At 43.1% G+C, this 13,038-nt stretch overlaps 1 protein-coding gene across 1 annotated transcript in view; it reads left to right on the top strand.

The window, feature by feature from the left end:
- STAG2 (stromal antigen 2) overlaps nucleotides 1-13,038 on the top strand; it is a 613,131-nt gene that overhangs the window by 493,248 nt on the left and 106,845 nt on the right. The window contains 2 exon segments of the mRNA XM_033944545.1: nucleotides 3,579-3,718; nucleotides 11,484-11,585. Of these exon segments, the coding sequence (XP_033800436.1) occupies nucleotides 3,579-3,718; nucleotides 11,484-11,585 (242 nt within the window).

Below are 13,038 nucleotides of genomic sequence, written 5' to 3'. Positions count from 1 at the left end.
AGGGTCTGATTACGCTGCAGGATTCAGACTGCTTTGGTCTTACAGCATGGCTATTGAGCACGTGGCCTTAAGTAGCCGGGATTATTCTTCGACTGTGGTTGCCATGTTGCTTCACAGCAAAAGAAAATCCACAGTGGCTGCCTATGCAAAGGCTTGGAGATGTTATCAGGCCTGGTGTGCCCCGAGATAGGTGGACCCGTCTGTTCTGTCAGTTCCTTGTGTTCTGGAATTTCTGCACGATGGCCTGAAAAAGGGCCTAGCAGTAGCTTCTCTCTGTGTGCAGATTGCCAGGCTGTCTTGTATGGACCCTCCTCCTCTAAAGGACTCATTTGCAATTCATCCGGATGTAGCCTGTTTTCTGTGGGGTTCTCTGTGGCTTTAGCCTCCGTTGCGCCTTCCCTGTCCGACTTGGAATCATAACCTGGTTCTCTGCTCTCTGGCTCGTCCGCCAGATGAGCCTCTGGAGCAGGTGTCCCTTATGGATCAATACGGTCTTTCTGGTGGCCATTACCTCAGCCCATAGGGTTTCAGAGCTTCAGGCTCTCTCCTGCCTGGGATCCTTTTATATGTATTATGGATTCTGATTTGATGTTGTGCTCTGTTCCTTCTTTTCTTCTGAAAGTGGTTTCTAGTTTTCATATGAATCATGAAGTCTGGCTTCCTGCTTTTGCTTCCTCTGGCTCAAGAGAGCAGGACCAGGTGTTGCGGTCCTTGGATGCGCACAAGCTGTTGTTGCGGTACCTGGAGGTCATCAACGAGTTTTGCCTCTCTGACCATCTATTCGTTCTGGCGTGTCCTTTCCTGCAAGTGTAGACCAGCTTCTAAGACTACCATTTCCAGATGCAATTTCCGCGGCTTACGTGGCAGCTGGAAAGAAGCCCTTCCCCCTTCTTTGTGGTGTGGGCTCATTCTACCAGAGGTGTTTCGTCCTCTTGGGTAGAGTTGTTGGCTGTTTCTTTGGACGAGATATGCAGGGCTGCTACCTGATCCTTCTTGCATACGCTCACCAAGTTTTACAGGATCGATGTGGCAGCTAAGCAAGATGCTGCTTTTGGTGCCTCTGTTTTGGCAGCTGGCTCATCAGTCTCACCCTGATTCTCCCGGACTTCTCTCTTTTTTATTTATTTATTTATTATTTATTTATCATTATTTCAACAAAATAAACTTATTGAACAAACAAAAATTTTCCAGATTAAAATATTCAAAGAAAATGAAATTCAATCAGAATTAAAATACATGGAAATTTTGGATAGTCCTCATTAGAGAGAGAAACAATTCACATTTATTGGGAATGGAAAAAAAATAAGGAATTAAATTAACAAAATCAGAATCTAATGGTAGTTCATCGTCTTCATTTTAAATAAGACCAGTAAATTGGAGTCAATTAGAATTCTGCATTATCGCTCCCTTCCCTTCCAAAAAATATTGCAATTGTGAAGGTTCATAAAAAACATAAGTATTCTGATCCAAGTAAATAACACATTTACAAGGAAAGCGCAATTGAAATTTTGCCCCCAAAGTTTTAACATTTTCTTTCAATTCCAGGAATCTTTTCCTTCTTCCTTGGGTTGTTCTTGAGACATCAGAAAATATAGATATCTTCCCATCCATAAAGGAGACTTCTTTCAACCTAAAAAATAGGCGAAGAAGCGCTTCCTTATCTTGAAGAAATACAAATGTCACAAGAAGCGTTGTTCGAAGCACAACTTCTTCCTCTGAAGTTTCCAAAATTCTAGATATATTAATAGAATTTAAGCCCACATTAGGTTGAACAGCTTCTGAGGAGGAAGATTTTTTAACAGAAACTGGTAAAAAATATATTTTATGTAGAGGAGGAAGCCCTTCTTTGGGATATTTAAAAACTTCTTTCAGAAATTTATAGAACAAATCTTTTGGGGACATCGTAAGTGTTTTTGGGAAATTCAAAATTCTTAAGTTCAACTGTCTAGTGTAGTTCTCCATATTTTCCATTTTCCTCAAAAACACCAATTTGTCCTGAGTAAGTAAATTACAAGAGGATTGTACTCCTTTAACAGATTGCTCTAAAGATATCTTTCTCCCTTTGGGCTTTTAAGTCCTCTTCAAACTTTAGCATATTCACATTTTGATTTTGAAGAAGTGGTAGGATTCCTAGACAAACCTTGTGGAGAGAGTCCAATGCTGTCCAGATTGAGTCCAAGGTGATTTCAGCAGGTCTCTCTAGGGGATAAAGCATTGGTAATTCCCCCTGCACTGCTGGAGTTGCTGTAGCCGCCTTCGGGGAGGATGATCCAGTCGAGAGGTCCTGAGAAGTCAGTAAGCCCGATGGCTGCGCTATCAGCGTAACTTCCGCTGACTTTGCTGCTACCAACGTTCCTCCCCCACCCGGCCACGAAGGAGGCACTGGTCCCGCGGGGCTGAGCGAAGTCTTGCTCCCCAGCGCCGACGCTTCCCCTGCGTTCGGCTCAGCGGGAACGCCCCGGGGCGAAGATATGAAGAAACCGGTGATGGCTCCCTGCTGCTGCAAGCTAGGCTCCAGCGGACAGGCTACTGCCACTCTACCTCTTCTTTTTGGCATAACAAAAGTGAGTTAAGAAGCAAGAGAATAACTAAGGCAGGAGCTGTAGTCACCGCGTCTTGCTACCAAGACGCCATCTTGTTTCTCCCCTCTCCCGGACTTCTCTTATGTCTCACTGTTCCCAGAACAAAGTGGGATTGTGCAAGAACGAAAGATTAGGTTATCTTTGCAAATCTCTTGTAAATCCACACTTTATTCTGGGAATCCGCCCTATAACTTGCTAATTCGTCGATTGTCTGCCTTTCCAAGTACTGGTAAGCTGGATTTCTGACCAGCCTTTATAAGGCTGCCATTGAACTGAGTTTAGCACTTGATTTTTGGGTGGTCCCTGGTTCAGGCTGTGTCTCCTTATAACACTGTTTTATCGTTCATGTTTCTAATGTTTTATGACCTGGTTCTCTCGTTTTTCATTGTTGCTGTTTTGCATTCATTGATATAAGCAGAATAGATTTATTTGTCGGGGAGTATCCCCTCTCTCTCTTGTTCTTATTCTCTACAAATGTTCCTGGCTGTTTTAAGAATAACTGATTCCTTGAGGGCCAGTGATGAGGTAAGAGGGAGTGGGATTTAAGTTTCTGAAATATGAGGGTTCCTACTCCTGGTGGGTGGATGGAAATAACCCACTGGACCCAGAATAAAGTGTGGATTTACATGAAAGAAGATTAGCAAAGGTAAGAACCTAATCTTTGGTTGCGATACATTTTTCCCAGTGTCGTACTAACATGCTCTCTTACTACTTCTGCCCCAACAATTTCCTGTGAAAATATGAAAGTATAGAAACTTTTTGCAATAACATTTTCTTTTCAAAGTGATTCAAATCTGTTATTTTACAAATGTATATTGCATAAGCACATACCTTAAAAATGCTTTTGATACTTTGAAGATGTATCACAAAGTAGAGACAAATTGCTAATGTTTTCATATAACACAGTATGCTGATTTGTGAAGATGCTAGATAATTTTAGAGGCAAAAAGATTTCAGAAAATTGCTCTTAGACTTTTTTTTCCCTTCCATTCCCAGATGGTCAACAAGATGATGAAGCCAGTAAAATTGAAGCATTACATAAAAGAAGAAATTTACTTGCTGCGTTTTGTAAACTTATAGTGTTTAATGTGGTGGAAATGAACGCAGCTGCTGATATTTTCAAGCAGTACATGAAGGTAAACTTATTGTACAAGATTACAGAATATTTTTTATAAGTTTTATTTCTGTTACATTCACTCCGGAGTCTGTAAAGTAGACGCTCAATCTGTACCTGTAAACTGGGTTTTGCAGAAAGCCACACACATTGTTTTCTGCTCCTGCTACTTAGCTGAGGGACACAGAGTCCCCTACAGTTTGTTTTTTTTTCCTTTCTGTATGGAACTGTGCAGAAGTGTTTCTGATCTGCTCAACTTATTTTATTCTTTCTTTTTTAACATAAGTTTTTTTGGGTGTGGTTTTTTTTTTTGTTTTTTTGGTGCCTTGAGACCCCTTATTCAGGGGTTCTCTGCCTGGAAAAGGAAGCAGTTCCCGTAGAGCCAGACTGCAGCTTCACAGGGCAAGCTTTGGGTGGACCTGTGGATCCAGCCTGTTGTATGTCATTGTCGGAGCTCAGTGTCTGTTCCCCTGTAAGTAAGTTTGCATTCTGACCTTGTCAGAGGCTTAAGCTCAAGGGTGTATGCGAGTAAGGGTGTATGTGAGTAAGAGCCCTTTGGGCATTAGAGCGCAGACTACATTTTCTCAACCTTGGCCGCGTGTCAAGGTTCTGAGGGGGCAGAGGTTTTAGCCTTGATCTATCTGAATGGCAGCTCGAAGATCCTGGACTGTTTGGAGAAAATTTGAGACAGAAATTCCTTTCACTTCATTTCAGCTGCAGAGACAGAACTGTCAGACAGGCACTGCTGAGACCAAGTAGTGCTCCATTATTTTCTATTGGAAAATCAGGCTGGGGGGGTGTTAAAAAACATCATTTTTGTCAATTTCTGGGAGTAGGGTTTAGGTTTCCCACATCCAAAATCCTATTTCAGCTTTTTTATATTTTCAAATAGTCTCCATTAGCTGTTTTAGACGCAATTTTTCTGCCTGCTGCCATCTTGGTTATCGAACTTTTAAAAAATCTTTTTTCTGCTCGACGAGTCAGTGAGCTTCAAGTGTTGGTTGCGGACCCACCTTTTACAGTATTCCATCATGACAAGGTTGTTCTTCGCACTCATCCGAAATTCCTTCCTAAAGTAGTCTCGGAGTTTCATCTCAACCAATCCATTGTGCTTCCAGTCTTTTTTCCAAAGCCTCATTCTCATCCTGGAGAATCAGCTCTTCATACCCTGGACTGTAAACGTGCTTTGGCTTTCTATTTGGAACGCACCAAACTGCACAGAACTGCTCTTCAACTTTTTGTCTCCTTTGATCCGAACAAGTTGGGACGTCCAATTTCTAAGCGTACCATCTCTAATTGGATGGCGGCTTGCATCTCATTCTGCTATGCCCAGGCTGGGTTTCCTCTTCACAGTAAAGTCACTGCCCATAAGGTCAGAGCAATGGCAGCTTCTGTGGCTTTCCTCAGATCTATACCTATTGAGGAAATTTGTAAAGCTGCTACTTGGTCCTCGGTTCATACCTTCACTTCTCATTATTGTCTGGATACTTTCTCCAGACAGGATGGATAGTTTGGCCAAACAGTATTGCAAAATTTATTCTCCTAAGTTGCCAACTATCCCACCATCCCACTTTCGTTAGCTTGGAGGTCACCCATTAGTGAGAATACCTGCCTGCTTGTCCTGGGATAAAGCACAATTACTTACTGTAACAGGTGTTATCCAGGGACAGCAGGCAGTTATTCTCACGACCCACCCACCTCCCCGGGTTGGCTTCTCTGCTAGCTATCTGAACTGAGGAGACGTGTCCTGCATTGGGCGGGAAGGCACTCGCGCATGCGCAGTGCGGGCAACTCGAAACTTCGAGTTTCTTCAAGCAAGACTGCTTGTGAGGCGTCCGCATCGGGGCTCCGTTGGATCACGTCACCCATTAGTGAGAATAGCTGCCTGCTGTCCCTGGATAACACCTGTTGCGGTAAGTAACTGTGCTTTCAGGCTCTCCGCTATGGCCTTATCATGCCTGAGCAGCAAACCCCCCAACCCCCTTTTTGTTCCTTGAGCATCCAACGGTCCCACGGATTCCTTCACTGGTTTTCTGCTTCTGATGTACCTAAAAAAATTGTTTTGAGGTTTTTGCTTCTTTTGCAAGATTCTCTTCATATTCTTTCTTAGCTTTCTTTATCAGTGCTTTGTATCTAACTTGCCATTGCTTATGACTCCTTATTTTTTTCATTGGGATACTTTTTCCATTCTTTAAAGGATTTTTTTTTAGCTCTAATAGCCTCTTTCACTTCACCTTTTAACCATGCCGGCTCTTGTTTCCTCATACAAACATAAGAATTGCCATACTGGGATAGAACAAAAGTCCATCAAACCCAGTATCCTATTTCCAACAGTGGCCAACCCAGGCCCCAAGTAGTAAAATATATTTTATGCTGCTTATCTTAGGAATAAGTAGTGGATTTCCCTAAGCCTTTTAAAATGGCCTATGGGTTTCTCTTTTAGGAAATTATCGAAGACTTTTTAAAACCCCACTAAGCTAACTGATTTCACCACATTTTCTAGCAACGAATTTCAGAGTTTAATTACATGTTTGAAGAAATATTTTCTCCAGTTTGTTTTAAATCTACTACTTGGTAGCTTCATCGCATGCCCTCTAGGCCTAGTATTTTTGGATAGCATAAACAAGCGATTCACATCTACCCTTTCCACTCCAATCATTTTATAGACCTGTATCATATTCGCCCCCCCCCCCCCCCAAGCCATCTCTTCTCCAGGCTGAAGAGCCCTAGATGCTTTAGCCTCTCCCCATAGGGAAGTCATCCCCATCCTTTTATCATTTTTGTTGCCCTTTTCTAATTTCGTGATATCTTTTTTTATATACAGCAACCAGAACTGCACACAGTATTCAAGTTTCAACCGTACCTAGGGCATTATAACATTTTCATCTTTGTTTTCCATTCCTTTCCTGCACAAAATTGCAACAAGAAAGACCTATTTGTCAGACATTGTGCACTATACATACCTCATGGTGTATAAAGTGGTAAGTGGATCAGAATATGTATTATGCAATCTTATTCCATTTTTTTCTCTCATTTATTTGGAAGTTGAATGAAGAGATTTCAAAAAAGGGCATAGATGTATAACAGGTACAGTGGTGCCTCGCATAACGGCCGCCTCGCACAGCGGACGCTGCGCACAACGAACTTTATGTCGTGATCCGTATAACGTACTTCGTTTCACACAACGAAGTCGCCCGAGCTGCATCCTTCCGGGGTTCCTGCGGGGTTGGATCGCAGCGGGGTTGGTCGAGGGTAGTCTCCTTCTCCTTACCTGCCCTGTCGCAGCACACAGCCGAACGGAAATCTTCCCGATGTCAGCGCTGACGTCGGAGGGAGGGCTTAAGCAAAGCCCTCCCTTCCTCCGACGTCAGCGCTGACATCAGGAAGACTTCCGGTCGGCTGTGTGCGGCTGCGGCAGGGCAGGTAGGAAGAAGGCAATGGCGAACGAAAGAGGGGGGAGGGGGCGGTCCGCCCCGAAGAATGTGCACAGCTGGTCAGGTCCCCCGATCGACCGACAACAGGCCCGGCCGACAAACCTCCCTGCCCTGTAGCCGCGAATCTAAATTACCTCTTACAGCAGCTTCAATAATCCAGCTGCTGTAAGAAGGTAATTTAGATTCGCGGCTACAGGACAGGGAGATTTGTCCGACCGGGCCTGTTCTGTTGTCGGTCGGGTGCAAAAGCGCCACAAAGGTGGAGGCAGGGAGGGAGGAAAGGTGGAGTGGAGAAGAAAAGACGCTTAAGGGGGGAGAAGGCCGCTGAAAGCACATGTTGGAGCAGGGGATGAGAGGGAGGGAGAGAAGGGGAAATATTGGACAAGGGCAGAAGGGATGCTAAATCATAGGGTGACAGGCAGAGAGAACAACAGGAAAAAGAGTGGAAGCAATCTTGAACCCTGAGGGTGAGGGCAGAGAGAGGTGGTGAGCAGTGTTCCCGCTAAGCTGCGCTGGCCAGCTCTCGCGCACAAAATATTACATCGCAGCGCAAAGTTTCTCTTCACAGCGCACACACGCGTCGGTAAGGTAAGGGGACGCATTGGGGGGATTGCACTTCCCCACAATTGCCATGCTTCGGTTCCTCTTCTTCCTTCCTTCCTCCCCCCCCCCCCCGCGGGACCCTGCGGCACCATCAACTCTTACTCCCTCTAATGTCGGCCCTGCAGCTCCAGACTTCCTCGCACCTTCTCCCCTCCCCCTTTGGATCGCTATTATTTTAAATGTTATAGCCGCGGAGCTGTATCCATCAGTGGAGATGTCTAACCTCGGCCTGCCCCGGAACTCTTACTGCAACAGTGACTTCCTGTTCCTGCCTAGACGGGCGGCTGCTGCAGTAAGAGTTCCGGGGCAGGCCGAGGTTAGACATCTCCACTGATGGATACAGCTCCGCGGCTATAACATTTAAAATAATAGCGATCCAAAGGGGGAGGGGCGAAGGTGCGAGGAAGTCTGGAGCTGCAGGGCCGACATTAGAGGGAGTAAGAGTTGATGGTGTCGCAGGGTCCCGCGGGGGGGGGGGGGGAAGGAAGGAAGAAGAGGAACCGAAGCATGGCAATTGTGGGGAAGTGCAGAGCTGCAGGGAAGAGTGTTGCGGTACCCAGCTGGAGGGAGAAGGAAGAGGAGGGAGGGAATTAAAGGAGATGCCAGGGCTTGGAGCGTAGGAGGAAGGTATGCCAGTCTAAGGGAAAAGGAAGGGGGAGATGTGAGAGCATGGAGGGGGAGCGAAAGATGGAAGAAAAGGAAAGGAGAGAGATGCCAGAGAATCAGGGAAGGGGAGATACCAGACTATGAGGAGAGGTGTGGGAGAGGGAAGGCGAGGAGAGAGATGCCAGACCAATGGGGTGAAAGGAGAGATGGAAGGGGGAGGCATACAGTTTCTGGAAGGGGCATAGAAGGAGAGAAGATGCCATATAGGGGAAGAGAGACGGCAGACAGTGGATGGAAGGAAGAGAGTTACAAGAAGATGAGGAAAGGAGAAACCACAGAAGACAAAGGTAGAAAAAAATTTCTATTTATTTATTGCTTTAGGAGACATGTGTCACTGTTTCTGTGAAGCATTGTATGCAGAGTCCAGCTTCTTGCTGGTTCAATTTAACCTTTGTCTATGTATTTTTATTTTATCCCCCCTTTTACAAAACTGTGAAGCGTTTTTAGCACCAGCCTTGGTGGTAGCAGCTCTGATGCTCAGAATTTTATGAGCATCAGAGCTGTTACCTCCGTAGCTAAAATCCACACTACAGTTTTGTAAAAGAGGGAGGGGTTAGTTTGTGATTACATATTCCTTACTAGGCGAAGGTGTTTTCTGTGTTCTGTGTGTTCGAAAGACATGGTTTTCTGTTAGGATTGACGGTGTAGGATTGATCTGTGCTGGTCTGGCTTGTTTAGTTTTACAATGGGTGTATTGATGTACTGCTCACTGCAATATGTAAGATGCTGCCTTTTCCTAGGTACTCATGTGTGACGTGTGGTTTGTTACTAAAAATCATGTTTTTCTTACAGATGGGGGGGGGGGTGCCAAAAAATGATGGGCCCCGGATGTTACATATGCTAGGTACGCCACTGTATGTAAAGATACCAGAAAGCTGGCGTAGCAAAAACTTCTAAGTTTTGAGTATTTAACCCTCCCACAATCTCACGGGCACTCGTTTCAAGTTTATTGAGATTTTGATTTAAACGCAATATCAAATATTTTCAATGCGTATAACAAAAATAAATTTGGGGAAATAAATAAAACCATTTGAACCAGTGTTCCCGCTAAGCTGCGCTGGCGTGCGCTGGCGCACAAAATATTACATCGCAGCGCACACGTTTCTCGTCACAGCGCACGATCGGAAGAGGCGTACGGCAGATGGCAGGGCGGCGAGAGGAGAATCGGGCGAGTTGGCTCATAACTTGCTGGCGCCCGATATTTTTGGCTCACGGTGAAAAAAGTTTGCTCACAACACCCGCCCGCTTAGAGGGAACACTGGTGGTGAGATGATTGATCATGGGGAGAGGGACAAAAGGGAATAGAGATGGGATAGGAAGATAGTGGAAGTAAAAGGACAGGGAGATGTATGTTTTTAGATGTATCTAAATAAAAATAATAACAAAAAATTTATCTTTTTTATGTCATCTTAGCATATTTTATGCTGCAGAACGAATTATTTTTTTTTACATGTATTCCTATGGGAAAACGCGTTTCACATAACGAACGTTTCACATAACAAACTTGCTCCTGGAACCAATTAAGTTCGTTGTGTGAAGCACCACTGTATTAGATTCAAAGCTAATATTAATATTGATCACCTTGTTAAAATATCCCAAAATTAAATCAGGTTCTAGATTGCCATCTGTCCAAATCTTCTCATGTATAATTTTGTCTCATTAAGTCAAATAAAAGAAGCAAACCAAGGAGGAACCTTTCCTATCTGCTTATCTGTTTCCTTTTTAATTTCAACACTTGGGCTATTCATGTGAACATTTTCAGCTTTCGTCCTTCTATAGAAGTCAGAATATGTAAGATACAGCTATTTAGATGTGTTCTACAGCTGCAACTGCTGTACTGCTACAGTTGCAGCAGTTGCAAATGTCTGCAGTTGCAAATGTAGCTGTGTTAAGGAATGTTGTTAGTGGTGTTGGATGAGTGCAAGATTAAACCCAATTAAAATTTTGAATTTCTAATTTTTAATCTTGAATTAACTGTTCTGACATCGCTATGCTTGCCTGGGTTGCAAGCAGCATCTGCAGTGCAAGCAGGCTTCCGCTGTTTCCGAGTCCCTTCCTGCAGCTATATCCCACCCTCTCTGATACAACTTTCTGTTACTGTGGCTGCAGGAAGGCTCTTGGGTTTTGCGGGGAAAGCCTGCATGCTGCATTACAAATGCTGGCCATAACCCTGGCAAATAAGTCTATTGCTTGAAATCATTGATTTTGCCATCTGATTTTCAGACTGTTGTGCAATGGATGGTTCAGTCTAGGTTAGAGTATTGTAACGCTCTCTATCTTGGAATTTCACAAACAAGAGGGAAAGTGTTACAATTGGTACAAAATGCTGCAGCTAGGTTAGTAATGGGAGTTGACAGGATGGCACATATTAAGCCAATTTTGAAGCAATTAATTGGTTACCAGTTGCATTACAGATGTAATATAAAGTTGTTTCTGTGGTCCATCAGATTAATTACCATCAAGCACCATGGTACTTTTGACAAGTTATGGCACTCTATAAGCTTCATAGATCTTTACTACTGCTTCAGGTGAATCTCTTCATGAAAAGGCAGTAAACATACATAGCAACCACTGTAAAAATTTGTGTCAACCATTTTGAGTAGTGAGACTGCATGGGGCAGGGGCATAGAGGATCGTTCTTACCCTGGCTCACCCCTGGATCAGCAGGACTTAAGGTAGGCCAAGGGGGAGGCCTGCATTGGGTTTGAGAAAGGGAAAACTCAAATTTAAACCAAGACCTCCAATTTTGACCTAGAAATCTAGGTTTATATTTGAATATATACAGTAATCAAGTTTTAAGAATCAAATAATTGCCTGGTAAAAGCTTGTTTAATTATGCTGAGAATTAAAAACAGCAGGAGAAATTGCCAATCTGGAGGAGAGGTCATGAATCTGAGAAGAGGGGAGGAAATAGTAGTAGAAAATTGAAAACAAATTCTTGATTAGTTTTGTTATCTTATTGGACCAACATAACAATCGATCCAAAAACCTACTTGAGCTTTTAAGACTACATATATAGCATATTCTCATTCTGTCTATGGTAGAAACTATATTAACTGAATATAAATGTTGTTTATTTCCTAGTATTACAATGATTATGGAGATATCATCAAGGAAACGATGAGCAAAACAAGGCAAATAGACAAAATCCAGTGCGCAAAGACACTCATTCTTAGTTTACAGCAGGTAAGAAAGCTAACTTGTCTACATTAATTATTCTAAGAAGTTGAACAGAAAACTGAAATTGAAAATGTAGCTGAGGTCAATCTTTTCTCATAACCAACTATTTGTACTTTAATCATTTTATAGACATTGAAGGAAAATATGGACATTAGATTGCATAATAGAATATTTGAACTTTGTAGCAGCTTGTACTGGAAAGATGTGTAAATAAGGGTGATTATTCTTTGAATTTGAATGGTAGAGAAATCAATGAATAGTCTCAGCTAGGTTCACAGAGCGAGCTTGTGGTAGAGCTGATGCCTAATCCCATCTGCGGTCCACTAGACCAATCTTTTAAGTTATAACTGGACATGATTAGAAAATGTATTGGAATGTTTTTCAGCTTCAGTATAGCAAATGTATAATCAATGTTCTCAGAGGACAAGCAGGCCTTCAGATTTTCACAACTGGGTGACATCATCTGACAGAGCCTGGAATGGATGCTTGCTAGCAAATTGTAGATAGAATTTTCTAGTTGTACAACACTACACGTGCTTGGGTGCAGGGTGGACAGTTCTCATTTTTTCACGGAGCAGGGAACATAAGAACATAAGAATTGCTGCTGCTGGGTCGGAGGCAGTCGTACTAAGAGCTGTTACTTTTGAAAGTTGCTTGGTTGATAGTAAAGTGTTAGATATGTGAGTTACATCTCGTCCACACGGTTTAAGTAGCCCTGTAATTTCTCTCTTGGTTCCCTGAGGCAGGAGCGAAACGTGTCTGTATCACGTCGGAACCCGCAAGCTCCAGATAAGTTTGCTGTTTCGGACTGTATATTACATTTGTTATTTTATATATAGTTAGTACTGTTGTACTGTTGGATAAATATATTCCCTTGCTGTTTCTTGAATATATAGTTAGTAGCCTTGTGCACTCGAAGCTATTGTGCATATTAAATTACTCTTTACAGCTGGTGCTTTGAACTCAAGCGATGATTGGGCGGTGAGGTGATAGTGTTGGGTCCGCTCTGTTATCACCTCCATATCTCTGAGCACTTTGATTCACTGTCAGTTGGAGAGTTATATTTAGATTTTGAGTACTTATTACAGAGTGTTCCTGTTTGTTTGCCATTGCCATTTGATCACTCTGCTCTCACTTTCTTGAGAGTTTTTGTCCCCTTATTGTTTATTTGACTGAGGCTCCACAGTTTAAGCAAGGGATGAACTTTTGACTAACTCTAGGAAGAGAATAGCTGCACTGCAAATAACCGTCCAAAAGGGAGACTGATTTTTTTTTTTTTTAAATCAAACATGGTCCCTTATAACCTTTGATTAGTGGGTTCTTCAAATATTGTCTTGGTTATGCCCTGCACTGGTGTTGGAGAACTCAAATTGCCCACAGAGAGCTTCATTCATCAACTCTGCACAAGAAGGTACCAGTACAAGAAATCTCCTCTCTTCAACAGGCCAGTAGGGTCAAG

Source organism: Geotrypetes seraphini, chromosome 5 (genome assembly GCF_902459505.1).
Source record: "Geotrypetes seraphini chromosome 5, aGeoSer1.1, whole genome shotgun sequence".
Lineage (NCBI taxonomy): Eukaryota > Metazoa > Chordata > Amphibia > Gymnophiona > Dermophiidae > Geotrypetes > Geotrypetes seraphini.
Note: the sequence above shows the minus strand (reverse complement) of the source record. Positions and strands in the feature narration are given on the sequence as shown.